Source organism: Magnolia sinica, chromosome 2 (assembly GCF_029962835.1).
Source record: "Magnolia sinica isolate HGM2019 chromosome 2, MsV1, whole genome shotgun sequence".
NCBI classification, from domain to species: domain Eukaryota; kingdom Viridiplantae; phylum Streptophyta; class Magnoliopsida; order Magnoliales; family Magnoliaceae; genus Magnolia; species Magnolia sinica.
In genome coordinates, this window is record NC_080574.1 from 4,133,175 (window position 1) to 4,153,429 (window position 20,255).

Sequence of the window (20,255 nt, forward strand, 5' to 3'; positions counted from 1 at the left end):
GGAATTTCATATGCATGACCCACCAGTATATACCTGTTATCTGTAAAGATCAATCCAAACCATCGAAATCACGGATTCGACCATAGATGGAACCAAACACGAAAATCAAAGACAAGAAAAGATCCTAACATGAATGGTTAAAAGAAAAATTAATCAACCGTTCCAATTCATCGAATAAATCCTAACCATTAATCGTACCCAGGACCGTGCAGTCAACCTCTATTTGATACGGGGCCCACGATTTTCCCGGTTGAGATTGTGACACCTGCAAGGGCGTCTACACCAGGCGTGACGGTGCGATGGATAGCACTCGTCGTCGGAGGGAAATCACGGCGGGCAGCGGGCAGGCGATTGACCGGATCCGACTGGCAAGGCTCGAGGCCTACCTGTCTTTGACCGGACTGGGTGTGCCGGATGGGACTGCTTCCATCCGGAGGCGTTTGTTTGCTCCTCGCGGGCAGCCGTTTTGACTCGAATTGCGGGCAGCGGGCAGCAGTTCTCGGGCAGCTGAAACCACTGCACGCCAGCCCTTCCCACCCCTCACTACTTGAGATGAAATGACCAGAAACACAACAAAAAGATATCGGAGGTTTTCTCAAAACGATTAAAAAAGAGGAAAAAAGGAGGGCCAGTGTAGCAGAAAAAGGGGTCTGAAATATCCTCTCGAATCTACTCCAAAATCCTCTCTTTTTTCTTTTTCCTTTTTTTTTTTCTTCTTTGATTTCTCTCTCTTGGATGTAATCGGCCTGCGATTTTGATCAGTTTGGAAGCTTTTTTCGAGAGAAATGGTGTGGGTTTTGAGCTGCAGCTAGGGTTTTTGGGATTAGGGTTTTTCTGATGCGCGATTTGGGCAGAATCTGTACGGATCTGGTGCGATTGATGTAGTAGAGGCGCGGATTTGAGCTAGAGAGATTTGTATCAATATATAGAGAGAGATGATAGTCATGGAGCGGGAGATCGCGGCGTCAGCTTTGGTATGGCTGATCTTGATTTTTCATCCTCTAACGACGATCTATGCCAATTTGGAAGGTATGTGTTGGTTTCTGTATCTTTCATCTCTGTTTACGTCGATTGTTTCGGTGTTGATTCAAAGGAAAGCCGTGTTCTTCAGTAGTGAAGTGATGCAATGAATTAAAAGGGCGTGTGGGGATTAATGTCAACGGTGTAGATACAAAGGGCTTGGAGTGGGTAGATTCGTTGAAAGTGTTACTGATCTGATCCTCTTGGATCATCTTGTTCTTTTGAATTTTGTTGCGTTTGAGCTGATTCACGTCTTTTGAGAACTGCATCGATGGTCGATGCATTTTAGAAGCATTCATAAGCAACTGTGTTGGAATATTGGGGGTTGCCCTTTAATTGCTAGGAAGTTCGGATTTAGGGTACTGTAAGATTTCAGGAGTGAAGAATTAGCAGTCTTGTTGATATGGCAGGTTGTACTTAACCAAAGATGATATTAGGAACTTAAGAGTCAGGGACCATTTGTGGTGTGTATGAGTTCACATCTGAGAGGTAGCTTGTCTTGCGTTTTTTGTGTGAATTTATCAGTCGGCACATACACTGGAGTCTTTGGACTACAGTCAATTCAGTTGCTAATCAAAGGAATGCCCAATGATCAGTTGTTTGATGGTCTTAGCATCTGGGGATCTACCACAATGGATATACTTTCAAGGTTTATTCAGACCGTAGTTATGAAATTTATAATTATCAGTCACCCATGACTACAAACTGATTCAACAAACTATGTAGTTGGGCTATTCCACTTTTACTTATAACAGGAATGTGAAACAGGCAACTGTGTTTTGAAATGCTCTTCCATTTCTTTCAGAGTCTATTTTGATTGGGGGTTTAGATTTTTGGAATGCTGTGGTAGGTTGTTACAATAAGGTTGCTGCTCGTTACCAATTAGCATGGCACCTACATCTTTTAGTATTTGTCCATCTCAGATTTTATGAACCAGCTGTTTGTAAATGAAAATTTTGGATTTCATGAAGACCCTGCTAGTTTTTTATTTTTGGTTCTCTTTTAATCTTTTGAATTACATTTGGATTTCGTTTTACTTCTTCAATGAACTTCTCCCCTTTTTTTTGAAGGTTTCAATGAAACATCTGTTATGATAATTTTTTTTTTTTAAAAATGAAATAACAAGGGATGAGATGTATAATTGATTAGTTGAATATGCATGCAGACATATATTGTGTGGGAGCTGGGAACTGTGCAATTTTTATTTTTTTTTGAAAGGCGGGAACTGTGCAATTTTTATTTTTTTTTGAAAGGCGGGAACTGTGCAATTTTCCTTAGTTCAGTTTGATGCTTCAATTTTGAATGTCTCATTGGTTTCTCAAATTGCTTGCAAGATGGGTTTCTTATTTTTTTCTAACAGTAATTAACTCGATTTTAATATTAACTCTAAAACTCTTTTGAATTCCATCATGACAGACAGATTTAGAGACAATAACTCCAAAACTCTTTTGAATTCCATAATGACAGATGGATTCAGAGACAGGGATTGCCTGCAATGTTAATCGCGTAGATATACTTGTGTAAAGTGGGAGCTACTAAGCTAGATAAGATTTGGGTGAGGGTAGGGATCTCATGGTTCTCAAAAGATTTAGGAACTTAATATGCCAAAGATACCTATATAACTGAGGAGTTTACAGTTTGATGGCAATGTTGAAATAATCAGTACAAGTTGGTTATGGATGGTTGTACCAGATTGAGGACCTTGCCAGTTTGGTGGCCGGTCTGATTTTGAACATTGGCACAAGGTGAAGGAGAGTTTACTCTACAGAGAGGGAAATTATTGCAATATGGTGGATTCGGAAACGATATCCTTCTCATTGGTGATGAATTACATAAGCTGCAGTTTTCCACATTATCTCCTCTTCCATTGGAGAGATGGAAAATGGGAAGGACATACTTCTGAGGGTAATGTTTTACCATCAAGTTCTATCAGAGGTTGGTGTGTTAATTGATACTAAGCAGATTGTGGTGTGTGCTTAGTCTTTGTCTGTTGCACATCCAAGATACATAACAGCGAAAGTCCTTGGAGTAGTGCACCCCCATCAATAGCTATTCTGAGCTTAGTTGCAACAATCTTCTGCTAAAGGTGCTACTGTTTGTCATGGACTTTTACAAGAGGCTAAATAAGGGACTTAACCCAAAAATTTGGCATTTCTTGTACACTAGAGGCTGTGCACATAGTGTGTAGAGAATTCTAGAGAGGGCTAGGAGTACGTATAGTGTAGAGATATCTCTAGAATATTCTAGAGTTCTCTAGTGGGCCAATTTTTGGCACTTCTTGTACAATAAAGGCTATGTAGTGTGTAGAGAATTGTAGAGAGGGCTAGAAGTATGTATAGTCTAGAGATCTTTAGAATATTCTAGAGTTCTCTGGTGGGTTCTTGTAACTAGGGTAGTGTATAAATATCTAGAAGGCTTTTAGACCATTAGGGTTTCAAATATCGGTCTCGGGGGGCATATCAAATGGGCCCAAAAAACATACAATATGTGTCATACCGAACTGTATGGGACCCATATGGACCATTTTTCCCCCAAAAACTTTGATAAAGTATAAAAAGGGAAAAAATGTAAAACACTAGAAGTCATTGTGTGTGTGTGTGTGTGTGTTTCTAGCATCTATTTAATGGTGTACCAGAGCATTCTTTGATAATAATTTTCTGTCGTCTGGAAAATTCAGAAAAAATATCTAGAAAATTCAAAATAATGTAAATATTCCAAATATGTATTCCTTTTTTGTTTTGAACATGTTTATTGTAGTGTAATGGTCCACTCTTCGGTGAGTGTGTTGTATCGGGCTGTCTAGTGAATTTGCGAACACGATTATATGTCTCTAATGTTTACACATCACAATCAAGCATTAAAACTAGAAATCAGAAAAAAGGCATAAATACTACCATTTCAATTTTATTTTTTTTAAATGGCCTTCAAAGCTTCTATTCGCTCAAATCACTTCAATCTATGGTTTTAATATTAACAATTATAGATTAACAATTATAGTAAGAGTGGTCATATTTCTGTTGTAAAATGATATAGGAGAGTTTTTGGAATGACAATAGTGAAAAATTGAGAAGAAAATTTGATTTAAATAGAAAAAAAGTGGTCATTTTTTTACGGCCACCCTAACCGCTAATATGGTCATAACAAAGTATCTTTCTCGTTTCACCCCTGTATCGCGTAACGGTCATGGTCGTTACCTATATGTATTGGCCTTTACGGGCGTATCGTAAAGGATACGGAACACCCTCCTTCATTGAAACTGTAACTCTCTTGGATTGTATGATAAGACTCCAAACTGCCCTATCCAGGGTGAGTTGGTTCTAGTTGGAAAGGTTTGGCCATTGCAACGGAGACCAAGAACTACAGCAGTTAGGAGTGAGTGGGTTCAAGTTGAAGGATCTAAAGGGGCGAGGGGAAAGCCCAAAAGGATGTGGGTGGAGGTAGTAATGACCTACGGTTTAACTGAGGTGGTCCTTGTTAGGGTGGAATGATGAACACGACTCATTTAGCAGACCCTAATTAGTTGGGATAAGGCTTATATGATGATCACGATGACCTGTAACTGCTTATTTGGTGCTCCAGATCTGCTCTTGCTGGTCAGTCATTTGGCTATTCTTTTTGTTAAGAAAGAAAAATCTTGCATTCTGTTCTGCGATATTTGTGGCCAAGTGCCATCAATCTATTACATGGGAAGTTACAAAGAATAATTGTTCAAGTTCAATTCAAATGTTTGTTATTATGGGGAAATACTGTTACTCCCCCTCCCCTTTTACATACTCTTTGCTTCAGAAACTGATAGCCTTCACTGCCAAAATTTGATGATTTTCATCTCACTATTGTTTAGTTTGCCTGCTAGTTGCTCATGGTAGCTGAATGCTTCTGTCAACAGGTGATGCATTGCACAGCCTACGGACCAATCTAAATGATCCTAATAACGTGCTGCAGAGTTGGGATCCAACCCTTGTCAATCCATGTACATGGTTTCATGTTACATGTAACAATGACAATAGTGTCATAAGAGTGTAAGTTGGTGTATCCTGCTTAATATGTGGGATTCTACATGCTCATTGGATAACATTTAAGAAGTCCTTGCTTGATTGTAAATTTGCCAGCTTTTTTATATTAACATGGCGATGTATCTTTGTATCAGTGATCTTGGAAATGCAGCACTATCTGGTCTGCTAGTCCCGCAACTTGGTCAGCTCAAGAATTTGCAATACTTGTAAGAAGTGCTTTTATGCAATGGATTTGTTGGATCTGTTGATGTCTTGATGTTACATAGATATTGTTGAAATAGACTTAGAAGTTAGTTTCATGTTTAAACAATTTCTGATACATGAAAATGTGTTGCCTTTCAAAATAAAAATAAAACTACATACATTGCATTTATAAAAAAATGTTCATTTTAGTGTTACATTATTGGCTGAATATTTATCTTGGCATTGAAAGATAATTTGCCTGCAATTTTAGTGGCCTTTATATAAATAGAATTTTTAAGGATGTAGTAAATATGCAGATTACCTCATCAATTTATGAGTCTTCATGCCCTCAAGCGGTGTGTATCCAAATCATTATTCAATATTGCTGGCTGAAGGCAGCATCTGCCATGTATGCTCAGGATCAATGGCTGACGCCCATGGTCACAAAGATTACGCAAGGCACTGCTGCCTCTGATTGTGAATCTTACAATGCTAACAGAATTGTTGATAGACTGCCGCATTACCCCTAATCTTCTGTTTTACTTGTTAATATGAGATAGCCAAATCAATAACTGTTTACCTCATTTTAGAATACTCAATAGTTCAAGGATTTCAAGTATAAAGACCATTGAACATGTGCGCACGTGCACATGCCACACCTCATATTGCATTGCGTATACAATATGTTAAATAGTCTCTTCAGAATTCACGTCTTAAGAATAAATATTGCATTTTGCATGTGTTACACGTGGCTTTGGAGGAGAAGCTTTTTACCTTGACCATACTGAGGTTTTTGTGCATGTCACGCCTCATATTACAGTGAATATACAATGCCTCAAGTATTCTTCTCTTCAGAATTCATGTCTTAAGATAAGCATTGCTGCATCTTTTTTATGCCTTAATATGTGGATTTGGAGGAGAAACCTTTACCTTGAGCATGTGAAGGTTTGTGTTCTCTAAAATTAAGTTATATGATTTTATTTGTTAGAATCTGGGAGATCTTGGTTAGTTAGAAGTCATGCAAACCATATTGAGGTATAAATATTGATTTTATCTTTTCTTAACAGGGAACTTTATAGCAACAACATAAGTGGGATAATTCCTACTGAGCTTGGAAATTTGACTAGCCTGGTGAGCTTGGATCTCTACTTAAACAATTTCACTGGTACCATTCCTGCCACACTGGGCAACCTATCAAAGCTGCGTTTCCTGTATGAACACTCATCCCTAGCCTCGTTTTCTTGCACCTTTAATTTTCAGTTTGTTTGTGCATGTTCTTGCTTTTATGTTGGCTCACCAGGGCACCAGTTGATTTAATGTGCTAATATGCAGTATTTTGATATCAAGTACTATCTATTGGAGCAACATTGTTTGTCTCTAGAGTTATGCTATTGTTGTTTTCACTTCTGCTTTTCTTCTTCTTCTTCTTCTGATTAGTAAATGGTTTTGATTTTATTAACTCAGAAAAGGAAAGGAAACATAAACAAGAAAAGGATCCATTGGGGCAATGAATGCTGATTAGCAATATAAAACATGCATCTACAAGTGCCCTCCTTCGCCAACACCTCTGCTGTAGTGTTGGCCTCCCTCGAAACATGGGTAAATTGACAATCTTGAACAAAACCTTTTCATTGATCTCATTAACTTAACAAGGAGCATTTCCACAGGATGCAATTGAGTAGTGGGCACCAAATTTTCTTACAAGGAAGAGACCAATTGAAATGATCGTCTTTGAAGAATTCATAGCTACAAGAAGCAACAACCAACCTTAAGCTCAAACTGATTGAGCATGGCGAATCAATCCCTTTATCTCATCACCCAAGCCCCACACCCCATGGATTAGGACCTTGACCAAACATCCCTCGTGGGCCCCACCTCACAAGGGTTCCGCTTCACACGAGCTGCCCACCTTGAGTGGGGCCCTGCATCCCACAGGCCACCCCGCTCGAGCCCAGTGTGAAAATGTTTTTGCATTAATCACCTCCAGTGAGGAGTCTCGAACATGAGACCTCCTACTATGATACAACTTTGATGTATGACAATTAACCACTTGCTCTAAAAGCTTCAACTGATAGAGCATGGCAAATTAATCCCGTTATCTCATAATCCAGGCATCACATCCCATGGGTTAGGACTTCGGCCGAATCCCCCATCATGGGCCCCACTTCACATGGGTTCTGCTTCACACGGGCCGCCCACCCCGAGTATGCCCCTGCATTCCACAGGCCACCCCACTCGAGACCAGTGTGAAAATGTCCCTGCATTAGAAGGGATTAATTTCCTTGTTGAAGATGGTCTATAGTGAGGATTTATTAGTTACTAGAAGCAGCAGCCAACCAAGAACAGACCAATTCCTTCGTTAAAGATGATCTATTGTGTGGATTTCATTAGCTACAAGAACCAGCCAACCTTTCATGAGATCTGCCAATGAAGATGAGACCAATTCCTTCACTGCAGATGTCTATTGTGTGGATCTTATTAGCTACCGCTGCCCAACAGAAATTCCTTTGCGATTTGCCAACGAAGGACTCCTACCAAATTTTATCCAAGGCCCAAAAAATGGCTTCAAAGCAACAGACAATATCCTTGACTGTTTGACCTTTAACACCCAATGATTAGTCGCCTTGCAAAACATGATCATATTGTCCATAGAGTAGTGACGAGAGATGGCTATGTTGTTGAAGCCGAGTCTAAAACAACAAAGCCTTTCCAACTCCACATCTCTGTGAATAGGAACAGTGGCAAGAGGTATCCTTGCTTTAAGCCCCTTCAACTACTGAAGTAAAAATGACAAGGTGGATTCTTGATTCTCTATCCTATTTTAGCTTCTCGGTATTAACTAATGGCTCTCTGGTTAACTTCTTTCTAGAGCTTGATAGGTTTGTGGCAAGGCCATCGACAATCCCTATTTCGATTATAGTGGAAGATTGGAAGGTTTCAAAACGGCTACAAAAAACATTCAAGCAGGAGTTTTTTGGAAAGCTTTTCAATCAGTTATGCATTTCCCATGTTTGTTGTGCTCTCGATATCATCCTATTTTGTGAGATATCTTTAGACCAAATTCTTAATCCTATGGACAACATCCTTCTAAGATTGTCTTCAGGTTGAAGGTTGATATTTATAAGAACACTTGCTGGGATCTTCATGGATGCAGGTTTATAGAGAGTTAGTCAAGGACTGGTTGCAAGAAAGACAATTTCATAGGAATATTGTGGGATGTCTGGGAGCAAACACTAAATTGTTCTCAATTTGAGAGCCAGTATCACAAACCCTAAATTGGTCTCAATTGGGGAGCCAGTCTCACAAATCCTAAATTGGTCTCAATTTGGGAGCTAGTAGCACATACCCGAAATTGTGTTGTGGATTTCTAGTGGGTCTTTTTCCATTCTATTAATCATTGAAGGATATTCCACAATGCTCTTGGTTGGGCTTTATAGATGCATAACTGTGGAGATTTCATTCATCATTAATGGGAATGGGGGCTATCTCCATCTATTAATGATTCTTTTAGTGTTAAATTTAGGGAGGCCAAATGAGTTGGCTGATTCTCTTGTTAAAGGTTTTGTTGTGAGCAAGTCAATCACCATTTACTCCTCACCACGCATTCCTCTTTTATAGGTCTTCGTTTTTCTGTTAATATATAATTGTCGGTTACAGAAACAAATTCTCATGCTACATCAATATTGTTATCTGCCTGTGTCTCTGCTCCTCGTCTACTTCTTGCTACTTATTGCTAATGGTGCTCTGGTAGATCTTTATCTTGGCTTTACAGAGTCTTGGTTTGTTATGCCCCTTTGTAAGTATCATCATCTATTTTGGTGAAGTTATTTCAATAATATTGGCTCATTTATCTCATACTTCCACTTACCCCAATCTTCCAACTTGCTGGGGGATAAAAGGCTTGGGTTGAGGACTTCCCTTTATTTGAGACTTCCAAGGCTCTAAGTAGGTCTATCGAAATATGCTTGTGGAGGGAGCATGTTAATATCTGGATAGCAAAATAGTATGGGCGCTTCATTTCTGCTATAACCGTTGGGATTATGAAATAGCCATGGTCACAGAGCTCTGTGTTGCCTTAATGGGCTGCCATTTTCCCTTTTGAGGAGGAAAGGGTGTGGGCTTCATGTGTAAATGGCCAGTTTTCCTCTAGAAGCTTCCTTAAGGCTTGTCATCCACTCGATCCTCCGAAGCCACTTTGTTCTGAAGTGTAGCGTCTGGTGAGTCAAGCTCTGCTGCTGGGCAACATCCGCCAATAAGATCGTTACAACCGATAACCTCCAAAGGAGGAATTTGTTCTTTCCTAGAGTGTTTTATGTGCTAGAAAGATGTAGAATTAGTTGATCATCTCTTCGTTTGTCGCAATTTGGTGTCTTATATTTGCACTTTCTTCAAATTGATTGGATTCTATAAAGTACAGTGGCGGACCTTGTTAACAGTTGGAATGGTGGGTTGTTCAAACCAGTGTTCGTAATATTAATACTATCGGCCGATATATCGGCCGATATTATCGTTATCGCTGGCCAGTGATACGAAACTCCGTGGAATTCGCTCAGAAATGAAAAATAAATAGGGAATTCTTTGTATCGTGGGATATATCGCACAATATAGCGAAATATTGTGCGATATTGCCGATATATCCCAATGTATCGTAAAATTTCCAATGATTTTATACACAATATCGTCGATATCTGTTGATATCGACGAAATCTTCTGTAGCCACCTACCACAGAATCTTTCTGTAGCGGCATCATTTTCAGCGGTATGAGGCAAAATCCTCTCTACTACCCCACAAATTCGAAAATATATATAGATAAATCTCTCTTACCTAAAGAGGTTGTCGCTTTTGACCGGATTTGGTGGGCAAAACGTTGAGTGCGCCAGATTAGGTAACAAAATCGTAAAACCTCCAATTTTATTTTAATTTTTTCCTTTCGGAGAGAAATTTCCGGAAAAAAAAAAAACCAAATTGCTGTCGAGGTTTTCGGGTTTGTGGTAGGGATTCCAGCGAGATTTTTGGGGCTTTCAAACTGAAATCCAGCACCTTCCGGAGCCTACGGAGAAGAAAACGATTCGAGAGGGTTTCGTCGACTCTCTCCTTATATAAGGAGTGGATTCGGTGCGTGTACGGTGTATTTAGGATGGTGCAATCCTTACGATGGGGCCCACCTTGATGTATATATTGTATATCCATTCCGTTTATACGTTTTTAAATATCCATTTAGGTCATGAAACAAAGAATGAGGCAGATCCAAAGCTCAACTGGACCTCATCACAAAAAACAGTGGGGAACTGAACGTTTACCATAGCAAAACTTATTGAGGGCTAAAGAAGTTTTTGATCACGCTGATATTTGTGTTTTCCCTTATTCTATATCTCCCTGGACTTTTGAACAGGTTGGATCACAAATAAACATTATGATGGGGCCTAGGAACGTTAAAAGTTTCAATGGTGGGCATCACTATACCCATTGTTTCATGTGGTGAGGTCCACTTGAGCTTTGACTCGGCCTCATTCTTTGGCCGATTCCCTAAAATGATCTCTCCAAATGGATGTATGGTGTGGATATAGCACATACATCATGGTGGGGCCCATAGTCAAGGTCCCACTCACATAGCTCGTCCATTGTGCAACGCGGACTGAGAGTGGAGAGTGGATTAACAGTTACCGTGGAACAGCTTAGTGCGTATACCCTAACCATGTTGGGCCCATCTTGATTTTTTTTTTAATATATCCATGACAACCATCTGTTTTTCCATCTTATTTTAGGATGAGATCCTAAATCATCAAAATCCAAATCTCAGGTGGACCATAGCAATAGAAACAGTGATGAATAACCATTCAAAACTTTTTATGGGCCATAAAAGTTTTGGATGAATTTGATATTTCTATTTTCCATTCGTCCAGATCTTCTTGACATTGTCAACAAGTTGGATTTGCAAATAAACATTACAAAAACCTTATGATGGGCCCTTTGGATTTTTTAATGGTGAGGCACTAAATCACTATTGTTTCTTGTGGTGTGGTCCAGGTGAGATTTGGATCTGCATAATTTTTGGTATCCCATCCTAAAATGGGCTAGAAAAACGAATGGTCAGCGTTGATATACACAACATCATCAAGGTGGGCCCTATGGTAGGGGCAACACCCACTAAGCTACTACACGGGTAACACCCAATTTGCGTCCCTGTTTTGGGATGCCGATTGCCTAGTGCTATGTGGGCTCCGCATGATATATATGTGTTTTATCCAAGCCATCCATCTATTTTTCTAGATTAATATAGAGCATGGGCTAAAAAATGAGGGAGATCCAAATCTGAGTGGACCACATCACAAGAAAGCAGTGGTGATTGAATGCCCACCATTAAAAACTTCCTAGAGCTCACTGTGATATTTATTTGTCATCCAACCCGTTGATTATGTCACGCACACCTGGATGAACAGAAAACACAAATATCAACTTAATCCAAAACTTTTGTGGCCCTAACAAGTTTTTAACAGTGAGTGTTCAATCACCACTCTTTCCCATGGTATGGTCCATATGAGATTTGGATCTGCCTCATTTTTAAGCTCATGCCATAAAATAGTCTGGCAAACTGGATGGATGGAGTGGATAGGACACACACATCATGGTGGGGCGCACAGAGCATTGTCAGCTTGTTCGCCATCCAACCTGTTGCCTGTTGGTAAGGTCACAAAGACCTGGATGAAGAGACCACACAAATATCAGCTTGTTCCAAAGCTTTTGTGGCCCATGAAAAGTTTGTAATGGTTGATTACCATTGTTTCCTGTATTATGGTCCACCTAAAAAAAAATTAAAATATTAATTTATTTTTATATCTTTTGCTTTTGAATACATTGGTTGTGTTTTCATTCATGTCTTGATACATTTATAAAAGTTATGCATCATATTTGAATATAGTTTACCTTTGTTCAACCAGACAGCGAATAACTTAGGATCCTATACAAAGGAAACCTATTTTGTGCACTTGTTTTTTAAGATTTTATGATTTAAAAGTGTGTATTAAGGTCTTTTTAAATAATTCCTGAAGTTTCATTGAAAAATTCAACCATTTTTCCAATGTTTCCCATGTTTCTCAAAAAGTGCGATAAATTACGCGATACAAACGATATATCCCCTGCGATAACCGATACGTATCTGTATCCCAAGGTTGTGATACATTGCACGATACCGATATTTCGAACACTGGTTCAAACCTAGAGGCCAAATCCTTTGGAGAATGCTTCGTCATGCACTATATTGAGGATTCGGGAAAACCTCAGTGCAAACTGACTTTTCTTTTTCCAAAATAAAATGGGTTTTGGTAAAAGGAGGCCTTGTTACTGATGAGTTATGCGGAGTCCTCGAATCCAACATCATTCATGAATGGCTAGCATCCCGCCAACACACACACCCCAAGAAGCTTAACAAAGATAGCTTTTCGGAAGAGGGAATGACTTACTTGGTTATCACCAAGAGACTTGTTGTCTTGTGAAGGAGCCTCTGGTATGTTCTAAAAAATGTAACATCCTTTGAGACATTGTTTTTCTGATACAGGACAATAGCACTTGTAACCTTTTTGTGAATAAGTATACCCTAAGAAGACACATTTAGTGGACTGAGGACACAATTATAACCTTTTTGTGAATAAGCATACCCTAAGAAGACACATTGAGAGACTGAGGACTCAATTTGTTCCGGGATGCTCTGCGGATATGAACAAAACACACTCATCCAAAAACTTTTGGAGGAAAAAAAAAAAGAACAAAAATCTGGCTTCAAAGTTTTGAGAGAATGCTTTAGATCTAGTTTTGTTTTAGGCATCATATTTATCATGTAGGCAGCAGTCGAGACTGCTTCCTCCAAATGGATTCAGGAGCTTTCATTTCCAGCATAATTGATCCTGTAACCTCTAAAAAGGTTATGATTCTTCATCTCCACCACCCCATTCTGTTGGGCTGTCTTCCCAGTTCATATTTGTAGAGTAATGCTTTTCTTTTACACATTTCTCTACGATATTGAAGCTATTGTCATTAGACAGCAGTAATGTGCTATTAGGATACTGATTGGAATTTTAAAATTCTAATTTAGTAATGAGTCAACTCAAGACTTAATATGCTTGAACGTTGTGTAGTTTTAATTGCAACCAGATGTTCTATGTTTAAGGTCACAAGATTCCATTCACATGTTTTGGAAGAAGCAGGGGTGAACTGATTATTCAAACTTAATGTTTCAAACAAAGTTTTATAGAAGGGATTAAGTAAAAAATGTCAGAGTAAAACTATCTTATCTGCTTTTCTTTTCTTTTGTTTTTTATTTTTTATTTTTATCATTGTACGTAAGGAATATCCTAAAGAGCCCTAGAGCTCCGCACTGCACTAGCTGTTCAGAATTTTTTATTCAGAATACCTGTATTTCCAACAATCCTCTATACAGTTCATGAAACTTGAGCAACATTATCATCATCTTTTCTTCTTCTTTTTTAAATTTTTTTTTTTTAATTTTAAATTTTTATTTATTTTAAATTTCCAAAGGTAGCAACATTATCATTGTAATGGACCTACAATGCTTAGTGCATGTCAAGTTACCCACTACACAGAGTTGAGGGACCTGCACCTTCATCTTTTATGAATAATATCCAAGATCAGCTTGCATCTATTCTCTTTATTTAATGTTGCCATTATCATTTCCTTTGGTTGATGTAATCGCCTTGTTGACTGGGCAGCTTATAATCGTTATTGAGGAGCCTCAACATTAGGTTAGGCATCTCAAGTGAATATATCACTCCCTTTCAAAATGACATGAAAAATACAGCACTAGATGTCTCACCTATCTTCCTCAGCTTCCAATTTGAGGTTTTTTCGTCTCCAATACAAACAATGCTGATCATTTTTATGCAGGCATTGGCTCAAGTATCAGGTCACATCTGACAAATTTGCTAAATGCAAGACCCACCAAATTCACACATTTGTGTGCTTCTTCGTTAGGCCAAAGAGGAGTATGTGCTTTTAGCTGGAAGTTCCCAAGAAATGACCTTTATTTGTTTAGCAAATCTATATCCAAAAGAAAAAGAAAATTCAAAAATCATGTAATCCCTATGCACCTCAAGTATTAGTTTCCAGGACATTTCAGCATGATTTCTCTTAGATTCTATGTTGTCAAGGGATGGCTCCTCATGTGTGTGTTCACTTGGCATATGTCAGCTTTCTGCCTAGAAAGTAGAAACTGCAGAATGTAATCGGTAGAAAGCAATCAATATAAGTAAACTATCTAGTTGATGCCTATCTTTACTGGAGATGCTTTTATTGAGTATTAGCTACGTTGTTCTTTTTCCATTCAAATGATAACTAGGCCTTAATGTGCTGTTGCTTCTTGAACTGTTTGTGGAAGGATAGTCGGCTTAACAACAACAGTTTGACCGGTAACATACCCATGTCTTTGACAAATGTCACTGCACTGCAAGTTCTGTGAGTATCTCTGTTCCATGCAGAAATTTGGTTTCTCTTCTGTTTTTTATTTTGAATATGCCTTTGCTAGTTTCCCCTCTATGAACTGTTATGAATGGGGAATGCAGGGATCTATCCAACAACAAGCTAACAGGGGGAGTTCCAGATAATGGGTCATTTTCACTATTCACTCCCATCAGGTATCTTGCTGCTTTATTCTATGAGCCTAAGCTTTGCAAACACCTATAGGATTGCTGCTAACTGCAACATTTATAAAAGAATAGATTGGTGGTCCATTAGAACTGTAGCCCCCAACTTTCGGAAGGCATGGGCCCCACCTGGAAATTGTGACCCTCCATGTTTGTGTGGCCCACTGTTTCAGCAGCCAATAAGGAGCCCTAAAAAGTGAAAGCCATAGTTCCTGCCAACTTCTAACCAGGCCTTTATCAAGACTTGATTCTTTCTATTATTTTGCAGTTTCGCTAATAACAACCTCTGCGGCCCAGTTACAGGGAAACCTTGCCCTGGCTCTCCTCCATTTTCTCCACCTCCACCGTTCGTTCCCCCAACGATCTCCTCTCCAGGTGACAGTTTTTATATCCGATCAATTTTAACTGCAGATTATATGAAAACATTGTACGGTTCTGCATAGTAGAACTTGGATTACTGTGGCTTGACCCTCATGATCCCCAAATCAGCTTCATCCAATACTTTCCTTTTTCTAGACTACCCTTGTCATAACTTTCACAAGCAAACATTGGTTATTTTGTTGTGCTTAATCCTCATGCCCCCCCAACCCGTTCAGTCAGTTGGAATTTTTATTTTTATTTTTTGGAAAGGTAATCATCATTTATTTATAAAACCAATCAATAACGCAACAGGAAACTAATCAGTCCCTGCGACTGAGGGACGTGGCCAACATTAATAGCAATACATCAGGGGCAGCCTCTATTGGTACACATTTCTATATCATAAATCACAATATCACAATATAATCATATTTCTATGTTAGTTGGATTTATTGTCTCTCTGGGAGATTTATTTGCTTAAAATTTCTCTGCTACATTTGTGTTCAGTACGTCTCCAAAAGTTTATAGGATGGAAATGGATTAAAGTATCAATTCTAGTTATGCGTTTGATAAGAATTGGGATTTGTAAATGATAATCAATTAGAAGCTAGTTGGTCCAGAGCCTCATAGTTGTTTCTGTTAAATACCATTTACTTGGTTGTAATCTTTATGCAATTTTCTGATGCAAGATCACCTCAAATGGTATATTCTATCACGTCACCATATCTCCTTTTTTGTTACTGCCATTTCAGGAAATAGTGCCTCCAGCACTGGAGCGATTGCTGGGGGTGTGGCTGCAGGTGCTGCTTTACTATTTGCTGCACCTGCAATTGGCTTTGCATGGTGGCGTCGTCGGAAACCACAAGAACATTTCTTTGACGTACCTGGTTAGTAGATTGATCAAATATTGATAAGCTGGATCTGTTGGCATGTATAGTAACTTGGTGATTTTTTTTCGTTTCAGCCGAAGAGGATCCCGAAGTTCATCTGGGTCAGCTCAAAAGATTTTCTCTGCGAGAACTACAAGTTGCAACTGATAGCTTTAGCAACAAGAACATTCTGGGCAGAGGTGGATTTGGGAAGGTGTACAAGGGACGCCTAGCAGACGGTTCATTGGTGGCTGTAAAGCGTCTCAAGGAGGAGCGTACACCGGGTGGGGAGCTACAGTTTCAGACAGAGGTAGAAATGATCAGCATGGCTGTGCACAGGAACCTCCTCAGGCTGCGTGGTTTTTGCATGACACCCACTGAACGGTTGCTTGTCTATCCCTTTATGGCTAATGGAAGTGTTGCATCGTGTTTAAGAGGTATTTGCCAAGCACTCCCCAAGCTTCACATGGTTCCATTTTCCACTGTACTGCTGTTTTGGTTTGGCAATGCCTACCACAGCTTCCTAATGGTAATTGCTGGGTCGATTTTCTGGAAACCAGATTATGACTTCTGGAAAAGGTTATTATTTTGATCTTCTCTGTGAATTGCTCTAAAAGAAATATTGTATTCATGTTTTTCTTGTAGAGCGTCCACCAGCAGAACCCCCTCTAGATTGGCCAACGCGGAAGCGTATTGCTCTGGGATCTGCGAGAGGACTTTCTTACTTACATGATCACTGTGACCCAAAGATTATTCACCGTGATGTGAAAGCTGCAAATATCTTGTTGGATGAAGAGTTTGAGGCAGTTGTTGGTGACTTTGGCTTGGCCAAACTCATGGACTACAAGGATACCCACGTAACGACTGCTGTCCGTGGCACAATTGGCCATATAGCGCCGGAGTACCTCTCCACAGGAAAATCTTCTGAGAAGACTGATGTTTTCGGTTATGGGATCATGCTTCTGGAACTTATCACTGGACAAAGAGCATTTGATCTCGCTCGGCTTGCGAATGATGATGATGTCATGTTGCTCGACTGGGTATGTACTAAAGCCATTGCCCTTTCTACTCTGTTTTCATGTGTATCTTGTGCTTTTTCTTTCCAATTTTGATATAGAAGGTAATGCAGCTATCCTAGCTGTTCTTTGAATTGTTTTCTTTGAGTATTTTTTGGGGTCTGTGGACAAGGTCTAAAGCTAGGTTTAGATTCAGATCCAGATGAAGTTTAAGATTGTAGGGATGTGTGGGTTGTTTTAGGTTTTTTGGTGGTCACTTGTTTATATTAGAGTCAATACTTGAACACTTCAGTCAACCTTCATGGCGGACAAACTATGGAAGTTCTCAGACACTAAGAGCTGCCTTTCTTAAGGTGACTTTGGTGGTTATCCCAAAGATCTTACGATCAGTGGATGCCTATTTTCCAATAGAGTTGTGTTTAGTGTGGAAGTTGGGGTTACTTCAGACTGCTCTGGTACTGATGCAATGCTCCTCTTTGTTGCAAGTTGCAACAAGCATATAGAGGGGTTAAGCACGACCCCCAGCTGCTACCTTCACCTCTCACACTCACCACTCCAGAGTATCCTACCAGACACCTCCAGACCAGAAGTAGAGTTAATAGCCATCAGCAGAAAGTTCCTATAGCTAACTCACCTACATGAAACACTCCAGCTAGGAGAGGGAAGGAGGCTCCAGTTAACAAGTTCACACGCATGTGCACAGAGAGGGAAGGAGGAATCGAAGCATTTATGCCCAATGAATGAGTTCATTTTGCATGAGGGAGTTCATAAGAGTGAGGGAGGGAAGTTTGGAGAGAATTTGGTGTAAATGTGAAAGCCTTTAGTATTCAAGAATCCGTATCAGTATATTGTTGAAGTCTTGCCCAATGAATTTTTAATTCGTACAGTTTAGGGTCTGGATTACGCACGAGAGAGTTCATATGTGAAAGTTTGGAATGGTGGTTATAATGGATTTAGTCTTCTGTGTTTATTTTAGTAACTCTATCATGCTTCTTATGTTTGTTAGTGAAATATAAGGAGCATTCAGGGAAGAGAACCCCATAATGATGGTTATTGTTGATTTACTTGATTGAAGTAAGAACTTTTTTTTAACAGAAACATGTAAATAATCTGCTTATCAACATTACACAAGTACATAGGATCGAATGCCTTGAATTTCATGAAAAAGCAGTAGTGATCTGTCTGGCACTAGTTCCATTTCATTTCAACCTTGGTTCTGTTGGGCAGGTGAAAGGGCTGCTGAAGGAGAAGAAGCTGGACCAGTTGGTTGATCCTGATCTGGAGGGCAAGTATGTGGAGGCTGAGGTGGAGCAGTTGATACAGGTTGCATTGCTCTGCACTCAGGGCTCCCCAATGGACCGCCCCAAGATGTCAGAGGTGGTCAGGATGCTAGAGGGTGATGGGTTGGCCGAGAGGTGGGAGGAATGGCAGAAGGTAGAGGTGGTCCGCCAAGAGGTTGAGATGATCCCCAACAGGAATTCTGAATGGCTCGTTGACTCCACCGACAATCTTCATGCCGTGGAATTGTCAGGGCCGAGGTGACATCGACACGGAAGAAAAGAAGGAAATTATTTAGCTGTTTTAATTTTTTTTTTCTTTTTCTTTTTCTTTTTAAATCTTACATCTTGTGTCATCTATAAGCCCATTCTGTATCCAAGTGAAATTCACATGTGCATATAAATCTGTGGGCCCATTGTATCATCTGCAGCCTTTTACTTGATGATGTGTAATGTTTAAAAGATGCCACGTGGCAGTCACATTCACGCTTGGGGCAATGTCCAGTTTTTCATGATTATGCCATGTCGATGGGTTTTGTATTAACACGGCATCATAGTAAGGAGTGACAAAAATCTTATTACTTTGCTTGAGCTGTAAAAGGTTCCGAGGTTGTGTTTTTGTAGGTCTATTATCTGATGAAATACCGTTTTCCACAGGCTTTTCATTGCCTTCTAACCTGAAAAGTTAAGCCTGTGTTTGGATACAGCGTAGGTTCCAGTTGAGAAAGCCCGTTCCAATCAAGACAAAATCACCACATTCTTATAATGTTTCTAAGCATTCATTTTGGGCAAGCTACCGCAATATGATTCAAAGCCCATCTTGAAAGCTCAGCGATTGGGAGCAGGACGCAACCATAATCCCCAAACAGTCTGTCTGGATGGGAATGGCTTTGCATTCAATCACAGGATACCCATTTCGAGTTTTGTTTCAGGCTTTTCGGTGGAAGGAAACGGATTTGAAAGCTGCACCCTCCCTGCTTGTTTCCGATTCCAGAGACAAACGCCCTTGTTTAGTGGATTCAAATCCCTAGGATGGGTCAGGATTCTCCCCAGCATGCCCTTGATTATCAGCCCACCGTTGCATGCTGCAATGCCTTTTTGTTTCCATCTCCATATCACCTTGTCTTTAAAGCATCAGAATAATTAATTTGAAATTTGCTTCTACACAATTTGTGCGCATGTGTGTGTGTGTGTGTGTGTGTGGGCCTAAGAAGCCATTGATTCTGATGAGTCTCATCTGATGCCATCCATTGGCAGGTTTCGGCCTTCTAAAGGACTTCAAGGGCTTTATGGAGGTCCTGCTTGCTCAGATGGGCGGCCTGATGGACGAGGTCACTACACTCAAGAAGGCAGTAGGTCATGGATCACTCAGGATGCCAAAGATCAAGTGCCCATAAGCCTGGGCTGAGATGGGGATGAGTAAGGATTGGAGCCCCCCTTAGCTCTGCCAGAAACGGCACACGGTTAGCTGTGTGTGTGTTGGCTGTCATCAGAACAAATATAATTAAAAACACCTCCCATGATAGTGGGCAGGACTCAGGACTTCCAACATGTGTTTCCCATCGTGATTTGTAAAACATTCCATTTTGAGATGCGTGTTGTAGTTCCGACCAGCTGTTGAGATTGTCGCCCACCAACTACTTACAACTGTACTGATAGGTTAGAGAAACCAATCATGATGAAGATGCATTCCCGTTCCAACGGTGAGATCTTTTGAGAACCCATTCAAATCCTGGCTCTTTCATCCGAGAGGGACCTTGTGCTGGTATTTTTCTCCATTAGTATCTGCTTGAGCATGATGAGAAATCCATAACAAATAAATGGTGACTGGAAGCGCTGGAAAGTTGAGATGAGAGGTACAAG

The 20,255-nt window shown here is 39.9% G+C and overlaps 1 protein-coding gene across 1 annotated transcript; it reads left to right on the plus strand.

Moving 5' to 3' along the window:
- Positions 1-494: 494 nt before the first annotated feature.
- Positions 495-18,983, plus strand: LOC131232313 (LRR receptor kinase BAK1). Its single transcript, XM_058228552.1, has 11 exons — positions 495-1,029; positions 4,907-5,039; positions 5,168-5,239; positions 6,284-6,427; positions 14,611-14,682; positions 14,790-14,861; positions 15,139-15,245; positions 15,983-16,117; positions 16,195-16,536; positions 16,745-17,139; positions 18,343-18,983. The coding sequence occupies exons 1-11, from the start codon at positions 936-938 to the stop codon at positions 18,655-18,657; spliced, it is 1,881 nt and encodes a 626-aa protein (XP_058084535.1). The 5' UTR covers positions 495-935; the 3' UTR covers positions 18,658-18,983.
- Positions 18,984-20,255: the final 1,272 nt, after the last annotated feature.